Source organism: Danio rerio, chromosome 23 (assembly GCF_049306965.1).
Source record: "Danio rerio strain Tuebingen ecotype United States chromosome 23, GRCz12tu, whole genome shotgun sequence".
NCBI lineage: Eukaryota > Metazoa > Chordata > Actinopteri > Cypriniformes > Danionidae > Danio > Danio rerio.
Window position 1 is genome coordinate 6579732 of NC_133198.1, and position 27769 is coordinate 6607500.

General features: G+C 34.7%; 1 protein-coding gene across 6 annotated transcripts in view; it reads left to right on the plus strand.

Moving 5' to 3' along the window:
- The first annotated feature begins 4840 nt into the window (after positions 1–4840).
- The window catches only part of spo11 (SPO11 initiator of meiotic double stranded breaks), a 29827-nt gene continuing 6898 nt past the window's right edge, over positions 4841–27769 (plus strand). The window contains exons 1-11 of one of the 6 annotated variants that reach the window (XR_012398283.1): positions 4841–5253; positions 5344–5457; positions 8669–8757; positions 10464–10530; positions 11773–11881; positions 13836–13922; positions 14215–14251; positions 17606–17715; positions 17786–17821; positions 20149–20186; positions 23421–23497. Coding sequence is in view for 4 of the 6 variants with exons in the window: in NM_205682.1 (NP_991245.1) it covers positions 5162–5253; positions 5344–5457; positions 8669–8757; positions 10464–10530; positions 11773–11881; positions 13836–13922; positions 14215–14251; positions 17606–17715; positions 17786–17885; positions 20149–20186; positions 23421–23497 (920 nt within the window). In the remaining 2 variants the exon portion in view is untranslated. 6 annotated transcript variants of the gene reach the window in all.

The following is a 27769-nucleotide window of genomic DNA, read 5'->3' on the forward strand; positions in this document are numbered from 1 at the left end:
AGATAGCATACGAATGTGGGCCATTTAGGCAGTTATGCAACACTGGTGGTAATCCTTCGGCCCAGACAAAATTAATGTGAACCTGAAGTGGCCCACCTGTACAATGGCAAAGGGGGGCCAAAGATTTAAATTCATTCATTCATTTTCTTGTCGGCTTAGTCCCTTTAATAATCTGAGGTCGCCACAGCGGAATGAACCGCCAACTTATCCAGCAAGTTTATACGCAGCGAATGCCCTTCCAGCCACAACCCATCTCTGGGAAACATCCACACACTCATACACTACGGACAATTTAGCCTACCCAATTCACCTGTATCAATTCACCTGTATCGCATGTCTTTGGACTGTGGGGGAAACCGGAGCACCCGGAGGAAACCCACGCGAAGGCAGGGAGAACATGCAAACTCCACACAGAAACGCCAACTGAGCCGAGGTTCGAACCAGCGACCCAGCGACCTTCTTGCTGTGAGGCGACAGCACTACCTACTGCGCCACTGCCTCGCCCCGATTCAAATTCATGTATGGGCCATTTAAGGCAAAGATTTGGCACTTATGGCACAATGTAATCTGAATGTGAGCCAAATGTGGCCCATGTGGAAAATGGTAATTTTGGCCCAAATAATGGAGGACAAGTGTGGGCCGCAGTTTGCCACATTTTTGCCTTGCTGGGTCTAAACCTAAAGTGGTTCACATAGGTGCAAATAAGGCCCAATTATCTTAAGACATATGTGGGCCACGTTTGGCGAATAGTCGCCACAGTAAGCTATGGCTAATGTGGCTGTGTGAACCTATATTGGCCCAGAGAAGATATGGCAAATGTGGCCCATTTATCCTAAAACAAATGTGGGCCACTTTTGGCAAATATTTGGCACAGTTAGCCCTGGCTAATGTGGCTGTGAGCCTAAAGCGGCCCAGAGAAGATATGGCAAATGTGGCCCAGTTTTCTTAAAACATATGTGGACCACATAGACTAAAGTCACCATCATGGAGAAAAGTGTTTGCTTTAGTTGGGCTCATAGCTCATAGGATTTTTTTACTTTGCCAAACCCAGCAAGTGTAAGGTGTAGGCCAGATCTGGGCCAGAACAAAAGCAAACTGTGGCCCAGAATAGGGTCAGTTCTGGTTCATTTGGTTGAATTCTGGCTGATTTGTGATATTGGTATGATTTAATTGTGGCCCAGATCTGGCAAACTGGAGCGGACCGTCAAAGTGCCATCATGCGGTATGTGGGCCGGCTGTAAGTGTCTGGTGTGGGATGGATTTGAGCCACATGTATTTTGCTAGTAATAGTTTTTAAAAGAAGCATTTTAACTAGGAACATTTTGTGAAACGAAGTTTCCATTGATGTCTGAGGTTTTTTCATGGAAGCATCAAAGGCAATAAGGAACCTTTATTTAATAAAAAACCAGGATAGTAGATCCAAGGGGCTGCACAGCTCTCCTCACTAATGACAAAAGCCCTCCCACATTCTTTATCTCATCGCTCTGTGAGGTTATGCAGAGCTGTCCATTACTGCCAGGGCCAATCAGTCACTTCCTCCTTTGGGATGCTTCTCTGTGTCCCATTAACAGGCTGAGGGCAAGTAGTGTTTGGCAAAGGGCAGATGTGAGAGATGAAGCAGCGGTGGGGTAGATGTGCCAAATGAGAAAGAGAGAGAGGCACAGGCTGTTTTCTATTTGTGCGGATTAGACTGACAGATCTGTATTTGGTTTCGAGGGGCCTCAGGCTTCAGCTAATCCTCATCACCTGCAGACCAGTGCCCCCTTCAAAATGTCTTCAAACTCCCCCCTTCTGCGGCCTTATAACCCTGTACTTCGGCCCAACAAAGCTAACACTCGCCCTGAGACACAAACCGCACACTACGCGAGGTCGACTGTAACCTCAGCCTAGGAAGAGAGATAGTCTGCCTCTTTGTACCCTTTCACAATCTATTAGAGTCGGCTGTGAGGTGTTGCTGTGTTGGATTTGGAGAGATAGTAATTATCTGCAGATTAAACTCAAGTGTTACGGAAACTGCTTGTCAATGTCACTCAAGAAAAGAGGAAAAGATGCCCAGATGCTCAGCGAGGAGCCCTATGGAGGTTTTTAGGTCAGGTCAGAGGCAAAGGACCTCTGTCTCCCTTAGTCTCACAGTTTTTTCACACATTGTCAACAAGATCAGTTCCCTCTATTGATGTCCTAATTAACATAAAATTTGGATTTCATTTCAAGCTGAACACACAGTAACAGTACATAAAATTGTTAAAATAATTTATTTACCTATTTAATTGAACTATACTACAAACTAAGTATAGAGCTTGATATTAATATAAAATTAATGGTCACACTTTATTTTGATGGTCCATATTAGTAGACTGTGTGCTTAATATCTGTTGATACTGCTCCTCCAACAGACATTTAACTGACTATAATAAACTTTGCAAGTACATGTCAACTTAGACTAACCCTAAACCTAACCTAACAGTCTATTTAGGGCCATTGAGTTGAGTAAAAAAACTTTATCAAAATTAACGTAACATAGCCTCATTATTTAAAAAAAATCAAAAAAACATTTGTCTAGTTTTAGGATCTGTAAGAGGACAAACTTAGATAAGAAGAGGAAGATGTTTTTCCATCGTGAACTTAACAAATCTCAATTTCACCACATCTCAATATACAGGCTATTTCAAAATGAAATACATTATGGCAGTCAAACATTGTCTAAGATCATATTTGTATGTAGTTTAACCATATCTTCCACAAATTATATAATAATTGTACATTTGTTAATGAAATAAATTAGTTGTATGCTGAATTATACACTTGTCACACTGTAAAATGTAATATTAATTTGGTTAAAATTAATAAAAATAAAATAAATAAATTGAATTTCTTTATTAAATAAAGCATGAACTTATACACGTTTAATGTGTGATGATAACTTTTTAAATATTTTTTTAAAAATGTGTGTGGTGATGGAAAGAAAGTGGTGGAAATGACATTTCTACAGTTTATTGTGGAAAAATTAAAAATAGATTCACTGATTAGCTTTGAATTGATACCAGCCTTACATGTATACAAAACACACTTATTTACCTTAACTTTGTTTGTTTTTTAAAAACATCTTTGAAGGTACAACATGTTTGGAAATGACGTAGAATAAATATATTTCCTTATCAACCAATATTTACCTTGATTTTTCTTCAAGTGTTGTAGATAAAAATTAAAATTCTCTCCATCTTGAGCATGTTCCCATATGGCACTATTCATTGTCATAGAAACCACCTAAATAATCTTCCACATAAACCTTTAAAAGCAACATTAGAGGGTTGTGGTGGAAATGACACTGATACTGTGCGACAGCTATATTTTATATAAAAAATAATATTAATAATCTCACATTAATAACTATAAATATTTCAATTATTTCACTAGTGCTTTATTAAGATACATTAATAGATGCCAGATAAATATTATTTTAAGATGTTATTTTCATTGTTGAAGTTTAAAACTCTGGGTGTGCGACAAGTGAAAACAGTGATTTTGACACCTAAAAGGAGATTGAATATGAGGAAAAAAAATATATAATAGAAAGGTAGTAATTTTTTAAAGTAGTTTTTATTCTTAGTTTGACAAATAAAGAGGAATTTGAACTAAATTATATATATTTTTGGATACATGATCAAAGAACATACAAGTGCCCATATAGTGAAGAATTACCCTTATAGTCTAATGAGAATTAGTTGGCATGTAGATGCAATGTAACTTAAATTCAACAAATGGACCATCAAAATAAAGTGTGACCAAATTAATTAATTGCAAGGCACCTAAAAGAATGTACAGTTTGATTAATTTTTATTTCTAATAAGTGCACTTTTAAATAAGTGGCAGATTATGGATGGATTTTATTTGATAAGAAAAAGACTTTCTGTCATTTCTATTTTTTGCATGTCATATGCAGTAAATTGCAATTAAAGTAAATATGTGTTATTTGTATTGAACGATTACAACTATTGAATATAAATATGTTATGCAAATTTAGAAGTACAATATACATGTATCACATTACCTGAAAACATATGTAAGTGTCTTTATATATTAATGTTTCCTAACGACATACATTCGCCACTTCACTTTGAAAGTATTACAAAAATATAATGAAGTATTACACAATTGCATCACTTAAAAAGTGCCTCAAACCCCTATTAAATAATTGGATTTAATAAAACTGCAAACAAAGGTTTGCAAAACTAAAAATATTGCATTAAATAGGCATTAGTGTATTTTATACTATTTAAATTATCAGTAATTAGAAATCAGTAACTATTTTTCAAGTAAGCCTACGTAAAGTTAAGACAGAATTAAACGTTAACATGTTAGGCGCGTACTACCAGGATTCTTGTTATCTTTTAAGGATGTCCTGTTGGGTTTTTTCAATACTCCTGATGAGAAAAGTAAGGAATATTTTATTATTAATCTCCTTTTAATCCTTGCTAAATTTCATATACACCGCTGTAAATTCTCTCAGCGTATACCTTGTTTTATTGTCTTTGAAAAGGAAATTCAACAGTACATTAGAACTATTGCTTCCTCTAAAAATCTTAAGGCTATTAGAACTGTTAACTTATTTTCATTTTTTAATTTTCTTAACACAAGTTAATTTTATTTGTTTTTCTTTTGTTGTTGTTTTCTCCTTTATGTGTTTATTTAATGCTTTACTCCTCTGTAAAACTCATGTACACCTTTTTGTAACAAATTTGTATGATGTTGTTATTGTTACGTTACCCTGGCATCAAAATAAATAAATAAATAAATAAATAAATAAATAAATAAATAAATAACAACATGTCAGGCGCGCGCCAGGCAGGCAACCTTCCGATCTGCTCAGCGTGCACACAACCGTTAACTGCTCACTTGAAGCGTTCGCGCTCAGTTATAGTATTGTTTAACTGAAATTACATATCAATACCTTGTTTATGATATTTCGTAGTGTCTTCCTTGGTAATTTTCTCATCTAGCGGTTTATTATCTTAAATTTGACTTCCTTTCCGACGACCTGGGGAACTTCTGACGCTAATTTGCTAACCTGCATCCACTTAACGTAACGTTAGCAGTTACACACAACAGCGAACTGCGGACAAAACATTAACCACTTCGACTACGGTTCACACACTGCATTTCAATGGCTTACCAGTTTACTGAGGTAGATAAGTTGAGGGAAGCGCTGTGCGAGAGTCTGGAAACGGTCGACAGATGCCAGGAGGACATCAGCAGGTGACTAGCATTAACGTTGGCAGTAATATAATGTTTTAATTCTAGTTAACGCTGCCTTTATTTTCGTCTGTTTGACTCCCTCGTTCACAGCCAGGATGTTTTGACGCGCATCGAGAAAGTCATTGAGAGGATTGTCATCGATGTGTCTAAAGGTGAAGCACCTGTGCTGAGACTTATAAATAGATCCTGCTGGAACAATGTCAGGTGTGTGTGTGTGTGTGTGTGTGTGTGTGTGTGTGTGTGTGTTTGTGTTTGTTTGTGTCATGCTTATTTATACAGTCCATCTATCTATCTATCTATCTATCTATCTATCTATCTATCTATCTGTCTGTCTGTCTGTCTGTCTGTCTGTCTGTCTGTCTGTCTGTCTGTCTGTCTGTCTGTCTGTCTGTCTGTCTGCACAGTATGTTGGTCTGTTGTTCTATTTATCTATCTGGATATCAATGTATGGATCTGCCTGTATATCTATCTATTGAAATCCTAAGTAAAAAGAGCCAGAGAAACGTTTTGATAAAGGTAAATTGAGCTTATTTTGTCCTAAAATGTAGTACTAAATGTAGTATTTAGGTTTAAAGTTAAAATCATGCTCGGCAGAAACATCAGAATTTAAATCGGCTTCCTGTAAAGAAGAATTAAATGTAAATATTCCACTTGATGAATGGGAGGAAATATGTACAAAAGTTCAATCCTTAACATTTACAGTTCTTTTTAATTGTCTTAGGTGCATTTCACACAACATTATTTAAAATTGCACAACAGTTAATGCATATCTCAAAACAATTAATACAAACTGCACAACCTAGTAGATAACCTGCAAAAGCATGCCACTTCTTGCTAAAAATGGATATCTCATTGCTCAAAAGCAATTATTGATGTCAATGAAAATGTCAGTGGCATCAAGATGAAAAGTCCTGACATCATTGTTTATGAACATAGTCAAATGGCTTTGTCATGTTTTCATTATGACAGTTTACTCTGTACATTTTTTTCCAATGCAAAAAAGTCAGATTTTGGTGACCCTTCCTGAAAACGCTCAAGACAGCACTGTAAACAATTTGCAAAGCCATTTGAAAACCAAAGTAAAGTTAGACATTACTGCATTTAGTGAAGTATCTGAGTACAACACACTGAATATGTACAGTGTGTTTCACATTTTTACTGCATTTGCTCTTTGCTATTCTAATTTATATACAGCATTGTGCAAAAGAATAAATACAGCCTTATTTACAACAAACATAAACGTCCTTTGGGTAGAGCTGTGCACAGCTGGAAAAAATATTGCAGTACATATCGGAACTGAACCTACAACATACACAGATCTATAAATTATTAATAAAATTGTTCAGTTTAGAAGAAAAAAGATTTAAAAGATTTTATAAAATTTGCTTGACAGATTTTGACAACTAGTTCAACATTTTTGCATGGAATGACTCAAGTAATGAAATGAGGACTATTAGTTTTATATGGAATGACTATTCAGCATTTATAAGTTGAGTTAATTTTGACCGGCATGACACAAGCAAATGATAATGTTATAAAACAGCAGAGAGTTGTATGAAAGCAATTGATGCATGTCCAAAATCATTCACAATTTGTTGGAAGGAATGAGAAACTGCTACTATGATGTGCACAAATGGCTAATTGTTTTGAGAAATGTATTAACTGTTGTGCAAATGTTAATAGTGTTTTGAGAAATGCACCAAAGCGACTGAGAAAAACTGTAAATGAAACTAAAAAAGTTTAATAAAAGAAACTAAAAAAAGAAAAAAACCTTTATGAACTGTGTGTGCTGAATCACTATTTTGTAATATTAAAAATACATCAGCAAAAATGTTTTTATTTTAATTATCCTTCATGCAAAAACAGCCATCTTTAGTTAATGAAAAAAATTCATCCGTGGTGCTCACATCAAAATGAATATACCGGCAAATTATATACAAATGTTGATTGTTATTTAAATTGTCGTTCATGCATAGACAACCATCGTTAGTTAATGAAAATAAATCTAATTTTTACAATTATGGTGCTATTTTTTTTGTGTAGCACAAATCTCTATATATTAGACTAACATGAACAGGTATAGACATATTCTGTTTACCAGAAAAAGACATTATTTATTATTATACATTATTAGACCCCAGCTAATATAAACCAAATCACATATTCTTTTTTTGTACATGTTTTATTTTCAATCGCTATCTATCTATCTATCTATCTATCTATCTATCTATCTATCTATCTATCTACCTATCTATCTATCTATCCATCCATCCATCCATCCATCCATCCATCCATCCATCCATCCATCCATCCATCCATCCATCCATCCATCCATCCATCCATCCATCCATCCATCCATCCATCCATCCATCCATCCATCCATCCATCCATCCTTAAATAAAAATAAAAATCAAAGAAAAAAAAGACTGACTGATCAAATTTTATTCAACTAACCTAAAAATTTTAAATAAAAGACGCAAAAAAATAAAAAATAATAAAAAAACAAAAAATAAAAAACAAAACTTTATGAACTGTGTGTGCCGAATTACTATTTTGTAATATTAGAAATACATCAGCAAAATGTTTTTATTTTAATTATCCTTCACGCAAAAACAGCTATCTTTAGTTAATGAAAAAAATACATCCGTGGTGCTAATTTACTATGCAGCACAAATTCTTAAATATTGGACTAACATCAACAGGTATATACATATTCTCTCTGTGAATAAAATATGTATATCTGTCTGTCTGCTCTTGACGTCCCTCATCTGAACCCTGATTCTTTCAAATAAAGTTACGTCTTGTCTTCTAAATAGGTGTTATTTCGTGAGAGGATTAAACCCCCTTCTCTCCTTCACTTTTGTACATAGACACACTTAAAATCCTCAGAAGAGGTTTTCACTTTGCACACTGTGTAATAGCTCTTGTGCAGAACAAAGAAAACTGTCTGGTCAGATCTACATCAAACCTCCCTAAGGCTTAAAGCACGTTTCATCTGGGCCCCTCTGAGGCCAGGGGCCTGACAACTTGGAGAATGACTTGGCTTTTGGCTTATTGCTGTTATAAGGGTATCCTTTGTGCAAGCAAAATGACTGATAGTTTTAATAGAAGATAGGACTACGAAACGCTCATTTAAGTGAATGATTTCATCCCCCGCAATAATAAAACAAAAATAAAACCTCTCCATACTTAGATTTCCCAGAGCAACATTTGGTTATGATCATCATAAGAATTCTCAGATGAGACTTCAAGATGTTTTCCCCAAAACATTTCACCCATACACCAAGACAAGAAGACCTTTTTTTAACCGTATTTCAGGGCATGTTATGACTTGACACGCCAACAAAATCAAATTGTCTGAAAATAAATAAGAGGACATTGAAATCAGCAAACCTGTTGTTGGCTTTATTCTCAGATTTCAAGAGTCTGTTGGTTTGGTGCTGAAGGACGATGTCTCTCCAAAGTATCTTCATTGTGGCAAACCTACATCAGCCACCAAGTTTGGTAAGACTACCACTGATTACTTTATTTTAACACTAAGTTTGTCAAGACCACCGCTGATTACTTTATTTTAACACTAAGTTTGTCAAGACCACCATTGATTAATTGATTTTAACGGCAAGTTTGGTAAGACCACCATTATTTTTTTTATTTTAACACCAAGTTTGCTAAGACCACCACTGATTACTTGATTTTTACACCAAGTTTGGTAATACCACCACTGGATAATTGATTTTTACACCAAGTTTGGTAAGACCACCACTGATTCATTGATTTTTACACCAAGTTTGGTAAGACCACCACTGATTCATTGATTTTTACACCAAGTTTGTTAAGACCACCACTGATTACTTGATTTCAACACCAAGTTTGGTAATTCCACCACTGATTAATTGATTTTTACACCGAGTTTGGTAAGACAAGCACAGATTACTTAATTTTTACACCCAGTTTGTCAAGACCACCATTGATTACTTGCTTTTAACACCAAGTTTGGTTTGGAAATGTAAATGTAATTATATAACATCCAAATGTACAAATACCTAGTTCAGACATGAAGCTCTAGAAGACAGACTGATATGTATTTTACATGCAGTCTGCAAGCAGTCTGCAAGCAGTTTTTGTGATTTACCGAATGTACCGATTTACAATTTGATCTGATTCACAATTTTGATTTCATGATATGCTTTTCTCAAGATTTTAGAGAGGTAATGAAATTAAGGGTATTATTAAGTGAGCAAAAGTTTGTAAAGTAAACCTGAAATATAATGAAACTAAATTGAAATTTTAAAACCCCAAATTAAATAAGTTAAACAAATGAAAGTCATCTCAACTCCATGTCAAACATGTCAAAAAACAAAACTTTTTCCTTATAAAAGCAAAAATGGCAAATAAAATGATTATTTTTTATTCTAAAGAGAGACAACGCTGATCCTTTCATTTAGTAAAAAAAACACACAAAACACAGTCAGTAAAACTATCATTCTCAAAAAAACTCTAATATTGAGATGTGATTAGTTTTTCAAGACCAAATAAATGATCATCAAATTATCATCATTGTCGTCTCATTAACATGCTTAAAGTATTCTAACAGTTGTCATGAGTGATATGTTTAACACTAACAACAACACATCAAAATGTCAGTAATTAAACAGAATAATACACTGTAATTCAGAGGACAATAAAACAACATAAATCCCATAGACTTGCAATAAAACAGGGACCCAAGCTATATATATACACATACCAGAAGCTTTTTGGACAGGCTCCGAAATAACCACCCACAACATCCTAGCAACTGCTTAGCAACATGGTAAAAACCACTTGCATAGAAACCACATTGCAGCTATGGCAGCTACCCATACATAACATTTAGATTTGAAAAAAGTACATTTATGAAGTGTGCTTCACACAGATGAGTGGGTTTGACAAACCACTTGTAGAAACTTGTCTTCTCTCTATAAAAAACACTCCCCCTTCTTTACTCTAGCACTTTATTATCTGAGCACTTTCAGTTCCTTTGTATAATTAGCACTTCTTGTGTGTATTTTTTTTTCTTGTCGAACCGTATTGTAAATCACTTTGGACAAAAGCGTCTGCTAATTAACTAAACTTAAATGTGAGTGATTTTGCCTAGACAGAAAATTCTAGTGTAACTATTGTAGTTTTAGTTGCCTTAAATGATAATTGAGTATGTTCCTGTTTTACAGCCCTGATTTTGAAGATCTTGTCTGTTATTTACAAACTTGTACAAAGTGACTCCTATTCAACTAAAAGGTGAGCAACATGTCCACAAACTATAGATTCAAATGTGGTTGTCATACATTTTCACAATTTTTACTCAAATTTTACCTTTACTATTGTCTTGTTTTAAGACAAATACATTTTAAGTACAAAAAAATTGGGCTTCACAATATATCGAAATATATTATTGCGATAATAGTATATGCAATATCCCTTAAACCTGAGATATTTTAAATATATTTTATAAATATGTTGTATTCAATTCACCTTTATTTGTATAGCCCTTTTACAATGTAAATAGTGTCAAAGCAGCTTCACATAGAAGATCATACTAAATTGAAACGGTGTAATTCATGTATAGGTTGATCAAATTTAACCAATAAGATGGGTTCTTACTATCTTTATACCCCCCTTCCAAGTATGTGCTATTCTGTATTGGCAAGAACATTGCGACACAAAAGTAAACGCAGGTTCTGCGTAATACAGACTAATGGCGCTGTCACACTAGAGTTTGAGCATATGAAATTCAATCACTCGTTTGTTTGCATCATCTTGTTTAATCCTGCCCCTTTTCATTTTATTATTTCATTTATATCCCAGTTAATTTGACAAATAAGGCAATATAAGGCAACTGTGCATAAGTACACCCTCATAAGTCATTCAAAGTGTTTTAAAATCAAAATGAACGTTCCTTGACAGATTTTTTAGCCTGAGTTTAATGTAAAAAATTTAAGTATACTATGTTTAATATTTTGAATGTTTGATATTTGTTAGCGTGATCATTAAATATATGATTTTCATTTTTAAAAAAATAAATAAATAGATTTTCTTTAGGGAAATTGTATATTGCAAGAAATATCATTAGCACAATATTCAAAAAACAATATCACATATTTTCCCAATATCATGCAGCCCTACAAAAAATACACAGTTTATTGGCATGCATAAAAATAATAAAAGAATGAGTAAAATGCTTTTAAAATACTTCTAGGTAGAGCTCAGCATTTCTTACATCAGTTCTTGTCAACTTTCCAAAATCATTTCTTCCAATTTTTAGTTATTACCCGTTTCATGTCTAAATATTTAAGATTTTTGTCAGCTTTTGCAGACCGTTTTATTCAAACCACCTGTGGATGTAAGTGATGATGTGGTTATAAATCAGCAAACGGCTTCATAAATCATCTGATATAGGGAGCAGGTGGAACCTTTTGATTTTTATGACGTGATTTGTCAAGTGCACCTGTGCGCTGAAATGTTTTCTCTTCTATTCGTCAGAGACATATATTATAATGACCCACAGCTGTTTGGGTCGCAGAGGATGTTGGATTCCATCGTGGATGACATTTCATGCATGCTCAAGGTTCCTCGCAGGAGTCTGCATATTGTAAGTTCATGTAGCTCTGTGACATTTTTATACACATAGGACAAATGCTTCATTTAAGTTCTCATTTATAATAGCTGAACTTTGTATTTCAGTCTCAGCAGGATTTAACATGCCTTTTAGTTTTTGTGACTTAAAAAATGTATGTCATAATATTGAAAAAAATGCTATAGTGTAAAACCTACCAATAATCATGAGGTACTTATGATTATAAGGTACGAGCAAAAGTGCTTTTCTCGAGGCTTTTGTAGGATTTAGAAAGGTACTAATATAATTTTAAAGCCTTAATTCATGGGAATAAAAACGCAAACTAAAAAAAAAAGATCAATCAGTTTTCACCAACAAGTTTTCTTGTTTTCCAGTATGTTTTTCCAGTTGAATTATTATATTTGGAACAAATAATAACATTCACAGTATTGCAGGATGTTTCCAGGGTCTTAAAATGTCTTAAATTTCAAAAACTAATTTTTAGTCCTTTAAAAAGTCCTAAATTCACAAAATTTTGTCTTTTAAGTCTTAAATCATTTTAAACAGGTGTTAATTTTCCAACCAGGCCAACACATTCAATCAGCAATAATACATCTTAATAAAACCTTTAACGGAAGTAACATTTATGAACTCATTTTAAGTCCATCTATACAATCTGAATTTGCTTGTTTTGACACATTATTTAAAATATGTGGTTAAGAAATAATAAAATTAGATTTTAATTTCTTAATTTGCTGGTGTTTTTAGTAATTGTATGTGTTTTCTTAAACTGCAGCCTGTTAAACTCTCTCGACCACCTTGCAGAAATGACATTTTTGGGTGAATTATACCTTATAAATACAGCATGCTTGTTGACTCTTTCAACACCATTTGCTAGATTGAGATCATGTGGGTGGTTGAATCGAGATCCTAATCTTTTTTCGATTAATCGTGCAGCCCTTGTACATACGGTCATGGAAAACCTGGAAAAGTGATGGGATTTTGACAGCATTTTCCAGGCCTGGAAGAGTTTCAGAAAAACAGAAAAACCCTCAAAGTTTTGGAAAAGTCATGGAAATTAGTATAACAAATATTTCTATACTTGAAAATAAGTTAGTTGTAGTAAGTACTGTCTAAGCATCCTTTAAATAATTTTACATAGATATAAAAATACAAACCATAAACTAAATTGATTGTTGTGTGTTCGTGTGGATTTCCTCCGGGGGTCCCCCCCCACCCCCCCCCCACCAAGTCCAAAAACATGTGCTGATTGTGAATTGGGTAAGCTAAATTGGCCGTAGTGCATGTGTGTGATTGGGTTTGTATGGGTGTTTCCCAGTGATGGGTTGCAGCTGGAAGGGCATCCGCTGCGTAAAACATATGCACAACATATGCTGGATAAGTTGGTGGTTCATTCCGCTTTGGCGACCCCAGATTAATAAAGGAGGTAAGCAGAAAAAAGAAAACGAATGAATGATTGTGTGTTTTATGATATGCCGTAAGGTGGCATGGTGGCTCAGTGGTTAGCAAGAAAGTCACTGGTTCGAGTCCCGGCTGGGCCAGTTGGCATTTCTGTGTGTGTTTGCATGTTCTCCTTGTGTTTGCATGGGATTCCTCCAGGTTAGCTGGTTTCCCCTAAAGTCCAAAGACATAGAATAGAAACTGTATTTAAAAAATGTAAATTGTGTTACTTTAACCTTACCGTGTAAATGCAGCCTTAGAAATTAAGTGTTACAACAGTTATACAATTAAACTGATCAAAAAACTTATTTAGCCCCTCACACCTGACCAGTCACAACTTATTTTCTTTAAAACACTGGCACAGACCTAAAATTAACAGATGCTAAGAATCAAAGTTGACAATCATTGACAAAACTGCATTATTTGGCTGCTAACTCTTTCTTTATTAATTTTAACATTTCCTGACATGCAAAAATGAGCATGAAGGAATGTTCACAGTAAATCATTTTCTCTTTAATAACCTCTGTAGCTTGCAACATCCAAAGGCTTCATCTCAGGTGATCTGTGTTATTTGGAGGAAGATGGCACAAAAGTGGACTGCAATTCCAGCTCTACAGTGAGTGCAGATCTGTAAAACTCACTCACCACTCTCTGTTTGTCAGAACATGATTTATATAACCCCCTTCTGCCCACAAGCGTTCATGTATAATTCTGCTGGCAACATTTTTAGACTGTATCTGTCAAACATTCGCATCAGTATAACTCAAATGCTCTTCCTCTTTACCACTGCTCTGACACACCATCCTGGATCTACTCACTTATTTGGTCTCTTTTATGTTATGACTTTGTTTTTCTGTACAACATCATTTAAAAGGGTTTTTATAATTCTGTCCTTGTTTCCTCTCTAGGCTGTGTCGGTGTCTTCCAACGTTAATGGAATCAGAAGTATCCTTCCTGTTTACTTTAACCATGTCATTAAAGGAACGCCACCCTATAAGCTTGTGTGCTGGTCCTCTGGGCCCACATTATGGTGATGTAATGGAACATATCTGTCTGCATCATATCTGTCTGCATCAATGAGCATGTTTAGATGCATGCTGATACTCTGACAACTCACAAAAAATCTAAAAAATCAGCTTTTCGAAAAAAAAATCAGCTTTTTAAAAAACTCGACAGGTGGACAAATCTAAACTTGTATTTATTAAAACAAATATATATATATATATATATATATATATATATATATATATATATATATATATATATATATATATATATATATATATATATATATATATAWATATATATATATATATATATATATATATATATATATATATATATATATATAAATATATATATATATATATATATATATATATATATATATATATATATATATATATATATATATATAAATATATATATATATATATATATATATATATATATATATATATATATTTATATTTATATATATATTTATTTATTAATATATGATAGTTCTTTCCATTTGGCGTGCATTGTTAAGTTCAATAACACTCTCACCAGTCAAAATTAAAGTGAAACTGCCGAACTGCAGTTAAAAGTCAGGCATCATGCTGATTTGATTCAGAAGGCCACTTTTTTGTCAGACGGCTCACCGGTCAGGTATACATCCGCGCTAAATTATCAAGGTGAAAGTCATCATAGCCTGCATAGAATAGACCCAGCTCCCAAACCAACTTTAAGAATAGATTAACGGCGATATTTTTTATCGCAGGATAAGAGTTCGATAATGGCCCACTAATATATATATATATATATATATATATATATATATATATATATATATATATATATATATATATATATATATATATATATATTATAATAATAATAATAATATAATAAATAATACTGCTAATAGTAATAAAAATATGCAAATACAAATTGTCATGAATGAACTAAAAAAAAAATCTGCCAACATGAAGAAGGCATAGAGGTAGTGGTTTTTATATTTATATAGAAAATAATAATTTTGTAACCTGTTAATCCATTACTTTTTTCATATGTAAAGATATTTGTGTATTGCTTTACATAATGTGTGTATTAACAAATGTGTAAGTGTTTGAACCCATATAAGTGCATAACTAATGCGCTTTACACTGGACTTAAGGCTTGCTTTTATTTGGTAAAGGGCAGGTCTATTTCAGTTCATTTAAATAGCAACATGCCAACAATGCACCTTAACACACCTCTATTTTAGACCAGCAAACCCATGAGTCAAAAAGAGATGCAAACGATTTAGTCATTTAAAAATCGTGAAGCAAAATTTGAAAATTAAAGTTGCGCTGGTCTGAAAATAGCAACAAATTACACCAAACACGTCTTGCGCCTTATGTGGTTCTCAACTCCAGTGTTAGGGATCCACTGCTTTACACTTCTTTCTGATCTGACACACAGTTCAGTCCATAGAGATCTGCTACTGTAACAAGCCAGTGGTTTCGATTTTGTTTATTAAATAAGGAAGACATACAAAGTGTGCAAAGAAATAAATCACCAGCACTAGAGTTGAATAGTTTTCATGCAAATGCACAGTTAAAGGAGTTTCAGGCAATTCTTTATTACTTTAAAGTTCACATATCCCTCCATATTGCTTCACAGTCCTGTCACTTATGCAATAAGATAAAAATGGCAAAGTATTTCCTTGTTTTTTTTTCTCGTGAAATTATGTTCTATTATCTTTGGAAAGGACATGCTGTCTTTCTCTCACTCTCCCGCCCATACAAACACAGACACACACTCACACAAACACAGAAATGTGCACCAATTTGTTATCGATGAAGCTTGACTCTATTAATAAAATAAATTTGGATCTGAAAAGAGGTATGTCGCCTCTAGTGAGTGATAACATTGCTGTTCTGTTTGCATAGACATTGTTGAAAGATGCACAGGCTCACATATTTCACACGCTTAATTTTTATATCAGTAGCTTAAGCCTCCACTACTCCACTACTAAAATTACATTTTGAAATTAGCAACAGAGGCTTGGGATGACTTGAGTGAAGTGCATTTCAAGGAGGAAAAAACTCCTGAGAAACGTTTTAAAAAATAACACTTAAAATATTTAAATCTGCTTCACCTCATATATATATATATATATATATATATATATATATATATATATATATATATATATATATATATATATATAATTTATTTATATTTTATTTTTTTTTTTTTTTACTAAATCATTTTTAATCTGTTTTTGGTCTAATTTGGTTACTTTGGTTCAATGAAGAGGTCTGCATTCCCACGGCTGTACCACGGGAGCAGGAATACATTTCCGAATAAATCAAAAAAGGGGAAACAAAACTGACATTTAGCCTACGATCCTTGCACAACCTACAGACTTATCTGTTATCTTTTTCTTTTAGTAGTACCCAATTTAAACAAGAGATTTTGGAAACCAGATCTATATTTAGCGAGAATGGTTGGGTCGGGTAAAAATTATTCTAAGCAGACAGCGGGTGAACAAAGACTGAATAAACAGCAGGATCAGTCAGGTGTGGTAGCAGGACTAAAAACCTGGCGGGAGCGGGGCTAAAAAACAGTCTTGTGCAGACCTCTTGTTCGATGTTTAATTTATTCCAGTCAGTAAAAAATAATTTCCAAAGCAGTCCATATGGCTTCAGTGGTTCCACTGTTATCATACAACGCTCCAAGAACACTTTTGTGCACCAGTGTTTGTCAACCATGTTCCTGGAGGACCACCAACACTGCATGTTTTTGATGTCTGTTTTCTTTGTCTGTTACACCTATTACAGGGTTTTCAGGCTGATGATTAGGGAAACATGGAAAATGTGCAGAGATGGTGGTCCTTCAGGAACGTGGTTGGGAAACACTGATATAAATGACTTTTTGTTTGCTTTATTTTCTTGTCAGGTCATCAATGTGTGCACACTAAAAAATGCTGACACCCCCGCAATAGATATTTGTTGGGATAACATGAAGGAATTAAGTTTAAATTAAATTTGAATTAAATTCAATTCAAATTTAAGTGAACTGAATGTAAAACAATTAAGTCGTCCCCCATCAAAATTTGTGTCATTTTGAACTAGTTTGTACAAGCATCATTTTTTGAGTACATTTACTGAGGATACTATGACAAATGTCCAGTGGAGTGAGCAGCATGACACATAAGCTTTGCATTGCCTTTAAAAACATGCACCAGGACCTGACAAAAAAAGGGAAAAATAGCTTACAAACTTGCCCTCTGCCTTATGATTAATAATTCCATTCCTCAGCAACATAAAGACATTGTATCATCTGCGAAATTCATTCTGATAGTGGAGAAAGATGCAACTTTCCAGAGGCTACTAGACGATGACTTCTGCGCCAGACTTTCTCCCTGCATCATCATAACTGTGAGTGTTGTTATTAGATCAGTGCTCTTGTGTGTTTTGCAGCCTGATCGTCATGTTTTGTGTCTGTCAGGGGAAAGGAGTGCCAGATGTCAACAGCAGACTGATGGTGAGGAAACTGTGGGATGCGCTTCACGTGCCTGTCTTTGCTCTGGTAGATGCAGACCCTCACGGTACAAACACGCACACACAATGTCTGAAATGCTTATTGGTCGTGCTTACTAGGCATCATCTTGCTCATTATGGGTTAAGAATTTGTGAGTGGAAACCTCCAATAACACTCATAGCATATTACACATTGCTTACAGCAAAAGTTGTCAGCACATGTTTGATCAATGATATATTTGAAATGTTAGGTTTAATTTGGGTTAAGAATGTAATTAATTAATTAATTAATATTTAAACTGTTGGATTGGCTTATATTTAGGGTGTCCAAGGAGTCTTAAAAATGTGTTAAAGTTAATTCATCAATTTAGAAAAGTTTAAGCCCCTTGTTACGAGTTTAGGATGGTAAAGTAGGATGCTGTAACATTTAGGTTAATGGAAAAAATAAATAAACATTTACAATTAGTCTCTTTAAACAAAAACAATGGGCCCTATCATGCACCCGGCGCAAAGCGGCGTAAGGCGCGACGCAATTGTTGTTTGCTAGTTTCAGCTCGGCGCAAGAGTTGTTTTAAAGAGTTGCACCACGCTGTTTAAATACCAAATGCATTTGTGCTTATGTGCGCCCATAGGCGTTCTAGTCTAAAAAAGGAGGTGTGTTAAGGCATGTTGCCATTTTGAGGAACTAAAATACACTGTTCAATAGACCAGATCAAAGCAGGTCTAAAGTCCAGCGTAGAGCGTAGAGTTGTGCGCCTCACTTAAACAATGCTTAATACACACAGGATGTGCAGCAATACACAAATAGTGCAAAGAGTGAAAGAGAATTAAAATATTACAAAAATTATTATTTTCTAGCCTACATAAATATAAAAACCACCGCCTCCATGCCTTCTTCATCTCGGGGGGCTTTTTTAGTTTATTCACAAAAATTTGCTTTTGTATAATGTTATTATTAGTAGTAGTATTATTTATTATATGCATATTTATATTTGTTTAATTAAAAACAAGCTTGGGTTTGCCCACCTGTGAGGTTTTAGTCCATATGGGGCAAAGGTTGTGGATACAACTCGTTTTTTTACCACACTTCGTTATTATTGTTCATTTAATTGTTTGTTGGAAATTAGAACAGAATTTAGTAATATTTTTTTAAACAAATCTTTGCGCTTAAAAAATGAAATTAATTATGTATAGGATAATGGATGTCTGCGTACAACACATTTCCCTTTACACAAAAGAAAGTGAAAGTAAAGAATGAGGAGGCTCAGTCTGCGCTGTAGATGCTCTTTTTAACTGTTTTTTCACTAGTGAAGCGTTTAGATTTCCACTTACAAAGTCCGCTATGTAAATAGCAAATGCGCTATGGCGCGATGCAACTGACTCTTAAAGGGAATGGTAGATGAGACTCTGATTGGTTTATTCTCAAACACACCTATAACTACTTATTTAGAAAAGCTATCTTGTTCAGTTAATGTAAATATTTTGTTGTTGTTGTTTTTTTATATATAAAATATAACAATTTTGAGAATCATTTTTAGCTATAGTTAGATGCCAACTAATACAATAAATAGTTTTTAAAACAATATAATTTTGCATGCCTGTGAAATATGAACTATAATGTTTTTACGTTATACAGAATTTAAGTTTACATATCTATAATTGAAATACATAAGTGCCTTTGAACTTTAGGCAAAGGGGTCCCCTGCAAGGAATCATCATATTTGGGGGTCCTTGAGATCAAAAAGTTTGAAAACCCCCTGTCCTACTGCACAGCATGACATGTTTACTATTACAACCGGTCTCTTTTTGCAACCGGGAACCCGTATGACGTAGGTTGGTAATTCATCTATATTATTTTAAAGAATGCTTGGTGATCACTTGATTTAAATACAACAGATGCTTGTTAGCACAATCTAATGAATCAGTTCAAGCAGATACTATCAAAGCATACCTAATAAAGTGTTTATTTCTGTTATAAGTGCTGTTTTAATCATGGTAAAGTGTTCTAATGTGATCTCTCTAGTTCTTAGTGAAGTAATTGAATGTTAAAGTCACCCCAGTAACGTCATGTTCCCTGCAAAATGTCACTTATACTCAGTAAAGACAGTGAACTACAAACACACATGCACTTAATGTAAAGACAACAAACACAGACATGCTCCAGCACAGTGTGGAGGCCCCTGCTGTTTCTGACACTGTCATTATCAATGACTCTCTGCATGTGTAATGCTTTACGCGGTTCTCCAGTGAGTTAAGCTGTCCTTAAGGATAATTGCAAAGGTATGGTGGTGATTGCGGAATCAGTCTCTCTCTCTCTCTGTCTTTTCCCAGGCATCGAGATTATGTGCATCTACAAGTACGGCTCAGTGGTAAGTTTGTTTCCTGCTATTTCTGTGCAATTTCCAGCGAGGGCCTGTACAGGCTTTTGCATTGCGGTGACATGTAATTATTCTTCTTTGTGGCAAGACAAAAAAAAAAAGAGGAAGCACTCATTCATGAACTTAAAATTTACCCTTTGGAAAAAAGTAAAGCGTTTCTACATGTGTGTGTACGTGTTTGTGTGGGAGAAAGAGAGAGACATCTGCAGAATATGTAGCTACATCTTGGCTGTTTACAGACAAATCATGCACTATAAAAATCAAGCAGAATTGTTTAAGATAATAGTTTTTTTTACACAATATGAAATACTATTAAAAAGGTTTATCAGATTCTCTAATTTTATAATGTTCACATTTATGGGTCTTTCAGTAGAGTAATCCCCAATCCCAATTCTACCCCTTAGCCCTTCCCCTTACCCCTACCCCTTGTTTTGCATGTTCTCGTGAAGGGGTAGTTGTGTCTCAATTCTCTTTAGCTTGAAGGCGTAGGGCTAAGGGGAAGGGGTGAACACCCCTTCGAATGAAAATTTTTCAGGAGCACACCCAAACCAAGGGGTAAGAAAATATCCCAGAATACACCTGCCACAACGGCAGATAGTTACACCCGGAAGTAAGGAGATCCACAAATTAGTGTTTTTTTTAAATCATTATTACGAATTTTTACAACAAACAGACATGTTTTATTATATTCATAACCACGTACATGTTTTACCATCATGCTTTTAAAAAAAAACGCTAAAATAAAAAGTGCTAAATTTCGCGATCTATAATCCACAATCATAACTCCTGTACAGTAGTCAAATAACATTCTGACTCTTGGTGAAACTGGAATACGCTGTCAGATAAGATTAGTGGCTGGTAATGGGCGTTTTACGGTGTCTGTTATAATGTTAATGTTGTTTTTGTCGTGTTTACATATGTGTTATACAGTATTACGATCTTATTGTCACATTAGATCGTTATGATAACATAATATGTTATATAAGTAAATAATAAAGCAACTGGAATAACTACAGCAGTCACGATCCTCTTATCTCATATGAAGCAAGAGATCTTGATGACATCTGATGACGTGTGCAGGAGCTGTAGTGCTGTCCCAATTTTTAAATTTTGAAGCCCTTAGGGTGAAATTTTAAAGGAGTAGGGGTACAAAAATAGAATTAGGATTGGGCCTAAGTCGTCACAGTTAGGTAAATTTAGAGTGCAGTGAATGGAAGTGTATGTAATGTTTTTGTTTTTTCTTACAATCCCATTTGCTGAAATAATAAAAGAAAAACTCAACAATGGTTTCATCAAGACTTTCAGAAACAAGAAAAAAAATGTATAAGACCGATAATGGCAGCCAGAAGAGAGAACAACGTCAAATTTACTGTCCATAGACACTGCATTATAAACACCTCACACAAGTGCTAATCCATTTTTCGTAGTTTGCCAAGATGATATAATACATTAATACATATAACTGTTTGTCTTTTTTTTTAAATCAAAATATTAAAAACTTTTATTGATTTAAGATTATAATGACTGTTAAATGCCTTTTTTATAGAAAGGCTTTAAAAAGGGGCCATAATGATTCTCCTCTTGAAGACTGTATTAATTTGATTAAAAGTACAGTAAAAAACAGTAATATTGTCAAATAATATTGCAATTTAAAGTAACTTTTCCATTTTCTCTCCATTTTCCAAGCTACATTTATTTATGCAATCTTTAATTTCGGCAAATGAGCATGTAATAATAAACAAAAAACATTCTTATTATTTCATTTAAATTGGTTTGTTTATAACAATGTAATGTTTTTATGTCAGTTTTGATTGAATTTATACGGTCTTAATAAAAAAAGTTATTTTATTAGTAATATGTCAGTTAATACTTTTATTAAACTAAATGTACAGACTCTGAACCTTAATTGATGCACAGTTGAAGTCAAAATTATTAGCCCCCCTGTTTATTTTTTCCCCCCATTTCTGTTTAACGAAGAGAAGACTTTTTCAACACATTTTTATACATAATAGTATTAATAATTCACTTCTAATAACTGATATATTTAATCTTTGCCATAATGACAGTAAATAATATTTGACTAGATATTTTTCAAGACACTTCTATACAGCTTGAAGTGACATTTAAAGGCTTGACTAGGTTAACTAGGCAGGTTAGGGTAATGAGGCAAGTTATAACGATGGTTTGTTCTTTAGACTGTCAAAAAAAAAATATATATATATATATAGCTTAGTGGGTCATAAAATATTTTTGACCTTAAAATGTTTTTTAAAAAATGTAAAAAATAAAAAATAAAGCTTTTATTCTAGCTGAAATTAAACAAATAAGAGCTTCTCCAGAAGAAAAAATATTATCAGACATACAGTGAACATTTCCTTGATTTGTTAAACATCATTTGGGAAATATTTAAAAATGGGGAGTAACTGCTGAATTTCCTGCGTGTTCTGCTTTTTATGAATGAGGCAAACGCACAGCCACAAGTAAACAGGACATTGCCCATCTCTCGTTATAGATCACGATCACTTACACGGTTATGTGAATTCGGATATCGGGTAGCTGATTACATGATGAGCAAGCATGTTAATCTGTTAAATTAAAACGGGAAAAAAACTAAATAAAAGGGTAACATCTGTCATAAAGCAAATGACAAACATGTAATGTTTTAAAATAATGATCGCCTACAAAAAACTCACTCCTGGTTCCAAAATATTTTAAACTCACCAGTAAAAGGGTTAACAACAGTAGAAAAGCAGCGGTGGTAGAGTTACTTCGCATTGTAAGTCTGAAGACGCATTTTTATTCACCATATTAATTCTTTTTCCACTGCAACTGCTTTCCACTGCTTTATATTCTATACTGTACATTATTTCTGTTAAGTGAAAAGACTGGAATAATTAAATATTTAAAAATCAAGGCATGATCATATTTTATTTTGGTAAAATAAGCATAATCTAGAGGCCTTTGCCTTTCATATAAACCACTTCTGATATCAAATGATCAACTAGAAGTCAAGTTATTATTTGTTGTTGGTAAAACTTGGATAGGTGACAAGACTTTTGTCAGGAAGTGGATATGACATTTTGTATATTCACACATGATCTAATAATTAGTTCTGAATGTTCTGATACTGGACTGCTTTGTAGGCTAAATCATGTAGGCCGGTGCATTATCCTAAATGAAGTCTGCCGTCCTGCTTTACACACTGTAACTGTCATTTGTCCATAGTCAATGGCCTTCGAGGCCCACAGTCTGACTGTCCCCAGTGTGCTGTGGTTGGGCCTCCTGCCTTCAGACATCCAGAGGTTTGGGAAAGTCAACTCATTACTCCGCTCTGTGGTTTGTGATTGAGGCTGTGCTTGCTCTGGTTTCCGCTTTCTGGCCTTTTTTGTTTTGGTTTTTGTTGCCGTTGCTGTTTTTTTATTTCCTTCCTCTCAAAAAGCTATTTTAAAGTGGACGTGTTAACTATCATGGGCTTCAGAAATCAGAAGCTTCTTTTTAGGAATACAGAGTAAAACTGCAGAGGAAAGAAATGTAAACTGCAGCTGTTGGCACCAAGTTCATGATATGTTAAACACAGGCCACTTTGACATGCTGCTACATTATCTTGCACTGCTATATCTAACAAGACTTTAGACATGGCGTTTCTGATTTCTCTCAATTCTTCTTGCAATTTATGTTTCACATTTCTGTCTTTATTTCTTGCAGATTTGAATTTATATCTCACAGTTCTCGCTATGTATTTCTTGTGAAACAACTCACTTCTGAATTCTCATAATTGCAGCTTCATTTTTCACAATTGTGAGTTTAAAGTCTGTCTTGTGATTCTGACTTAATTTTTTCGAATTGCATTTTACACCTTACATGCTGTAACTTTCAATTAAATTGTGTATAAATAGTATTGTGTTTCAATTGTGAGATATAAACTCACAAATGTAAGAGGACAAGGCCATGCTTTGTAATTCCGGCTATTTCTTGCTAATTTAAGTTTACTTTTTTTTGCACTTTTGAATTGACATGTTCAGTTCACATCTCTAAATTATGCCTATTTTTTGCAGTTTTGGGTATTTATCTTGCAATTCTTATGGCGACGCAGTGGCGCAATAGGTAGTGCTGTCGCCTCACAGCAAGAAAGTCGCTGGTTCGAACCTCAACTCAGTTGCCGTTTCTGTGTGGAGTTTGCATGTTCTTCCTGCGTTCGCGTGGGTTTCCTCCGGGTGCTCCGAATTCCCCCACAGTCCAAAGACATGTGGTACAGGATTAATTGGGGAGGCTAAATTGTCCGTAGTTTGTGTGTGGATGTTTCCCATTGATGGGTTGCGGCTGGAAGGGCATCCGATGCGTAAAAACTTGCTGGATAAGTTGGCAGTTTATTCCGCTGTGGTGACTCCGCATTAATAAAGGGACTAAGCCGAAAAGAAAATGAATGAATGAATCTTGCAATTCTTTTTTTTCACACAATCCCAACTGTATTTTACAATAAGATTATATGTATTTGTCTTATCACCCAAATTCTAAATTATTGTAATATTTTTTCATTAATAGTTATTTGTAGTTATGGTTAGTTTATTTATATAGCACATTTTTCACAACACAACGTTGCCCAAAGTGCTGAACGCAATCAATACTATTTAAAAATAAGTCCTACATCACATACATAACAATTAAAACATAAGACAAACCCTTCAACATTAAGAAGGCTCAAATGCTAAAGAACAGATATGCAATTTCAGAAGCTTTTTAAAAAACAAACAGAGTAAGAGCATGTATATTGTGGGGTGGAAGCCTTTTCCAGAGTTTTGGGGCGATAACAGCAAAAGCCCAATCCAGGCAATTTTGTCTAAACTTTTATTGTCCAATTTGGGTAAACCTGTGCGAATTGTGGCTTCAGTTTCCTGTTCTTAGCAGGCAGAAGTGGCACCCGGTGTGCTCGGTCCCACTTTATATTAAGTGTCCTTAACTACTATGTACTTGCATCAAAAAATAAATGCAGTGTACTTACTGTGTTCATAATGTATTTGAGAACACTTGTGGTGCTTTTGAGTTGGGATAGGGGTAGGGTTATGGACAGGTTTGGTGGTATGGGTACGTTTAAGGGTGGGTTAAGGTGTAAGGGATGGTCAACAGTGTATTTACAAATGTAATGACAGAAGTTAATTACAGATTTAATTACATACAAGTATTTAATCAAGCATAAGTACACAGTAAGTACATTGTAACAAACTATTAATTCCTGTGTAAGTACATATTAGTTAAGCCCACTTAATGTAAAGTGGGACCGTGTGGTCTTCTGCCTCAAGGTTTATACGTGTTGTGCATTCAGAGATGCTTTTCTGCATAACTCGGTTGTAGCAAATGGTTATTTGAGTTACTGTTGCCTTTCTATCAGCTTGAACCAGTCTTCTGACCACTTCGTCTACACCATGACCTTGGTACAGAAAGAATAAACTGATCAGAAGACCTTAGTGGCCTACCAGGATTACATACATGTAGGAGAAGGTTGTGCCAGATCCTTTAAGGATTTAAAAACAAAAATAAATCTTTTAAAATCAATCTGTGACATAACAGGCAGCCAGCCCAGAAAGGAAAGAACTGGGGTATGTACTCATACTTGTGAGTCCCTGTCAGAAATCTCGCAACAGCATTTTGGACTAATTGCAATCTACTCTGGGCATTTTGACTAATATCCACTTACAAAAAGTTGCAAAAGTCATGTCTTCCCAAAATAAAATCATGGATCACCGTCTCAATGTCATTAAAAGAGAGAGAAATAACTTCACTTGTAAATAGAAAAAAATGGATTTAACAACTGAATTTAATAATGTTCATTATTTATTGCAATTGCGAGTTTTTATCTCAAACTTCTGTCTGGATTTGTGCAATTCTACTTTATATCTCACACTGTTTTTACTCCTCATAATTGCAAGATGTTTTATTTTGGAGATAAACTTGCATTGAGAGATATAAATTCCAAATTGTGATGTGCATCGTTTTACTAGCCTTTTATTATGTTTGTGGCTGTTTTTGCCCCATTGACTTTCATCATTATGACATTATTTAATTGAAAATCCTTGACACCGCATAATCAGGCATTCTTGATTGTTGGTTGTTTTCCCTTTTGGGAAGAGGCAAAGTTTGTAATTTCTACTGTTGATGATTAGTTGGCAGCATTAACCCTTTAAATACGCTTGTGCAAAAAAAGCTTCTGGCTTTTATATAGAGTCTTCATTCATTCATTCATTCATTCATTCATTCATTCATTCATTTTCTTGTCCCTTTATTAATCCGGGGTCGCCACAGCGGAATGAACCGCCAACTTATCCAGCAAGTTTTTACTCAGTGAATGCCCTTCCAACTGCAACCCTTCTCTGGGAAACATCCACACACACATTCACACACACACTCATACACTATGGACAATTTAGCCTACCCAATTCACCTGTACAGCATATCTTTGGACTGTGGGGGGAACCGGAGCACCTGGAGGAAACCCACGCGAAGGCAGGGAGTATATGCAAACTCCACACAGAAACGCCAACTGAGCCGAGGTTCGAACCAGCGACCTTCTTGCTGTGAGGTGACAGCACTACCTACTGCGCCACTGCCACGCTATGTAGAGTCTTATAACAGCAAATTAAAGTGCGTGCATAAATACACTGTTTACTATTTTCTGAGAGCTGAGATGCTTACTTTGATTTTCTCAGACATATCAAGGTAAGTGCACAAAGGTCTCTCTCTCACACACACACACCAATCTCAATATAACATAAAAACCAGAAACTAAGCTTCTTCTGCACTGCAACTGATAATCAACAGTAAAAATGACAAACTACCTCTTACCAACAGGGAAAGCCACCAACAATAAAGATTGCTTGATTGTTTGGTGTCATGGCTTTCACTTAAAAAATGTCATTATAATGGAAGTCAGGGGCGGACTGGCCATCTGGCACACCTGCCAGTTTCCCGCTGGGCCAACATACTTTTTGGCCCGGGCTGATCATCTTCTTATCCGATCAGCCTATAAAGCACTTAGCAGACTGTGTTTTTCTGTGTAATTAATTGACGATGCTGTGATCTGTTATGCTCTGAAAGTAAGATGTTTCTTTTTTGGACAGAGCGGCCCATGTGACAATCTGCAGCCCATTGGTTCTTTTCTTTATTGACATTGGGCTGACCCAATCACAAACTTTCATTTTGGGCTCTGTGTAAACGTGCAACATATGTGTGTATTTGTCAAAATAGTCAAGAGTCACGCCTGTTTCTTACCTCACGCGCAAGTATATGGAGAGCAGAAGCCGCAAACAGGTGTCTGCCTTTTGCGTCTGCAGTGCGCAGTGGATCTACAGCTGTTGCAGATATATTCCTGTCTATTCTATTTACCTATCTATCCATATAAATATACTTTTTTTAACTTTTCATCTGCACCAAGGCAACTTCCCCCTATGCTTTTTCCTTAACCTGGCTGCAAGTCTTTATTTTACAAATTCTATAAATCATAAACACTTTATGCTTCTCAAGCTCTATAAGGAGTGTCATTCGTGTATTTGAAGATGCACTTGGTCAGAAGACAATCGCAT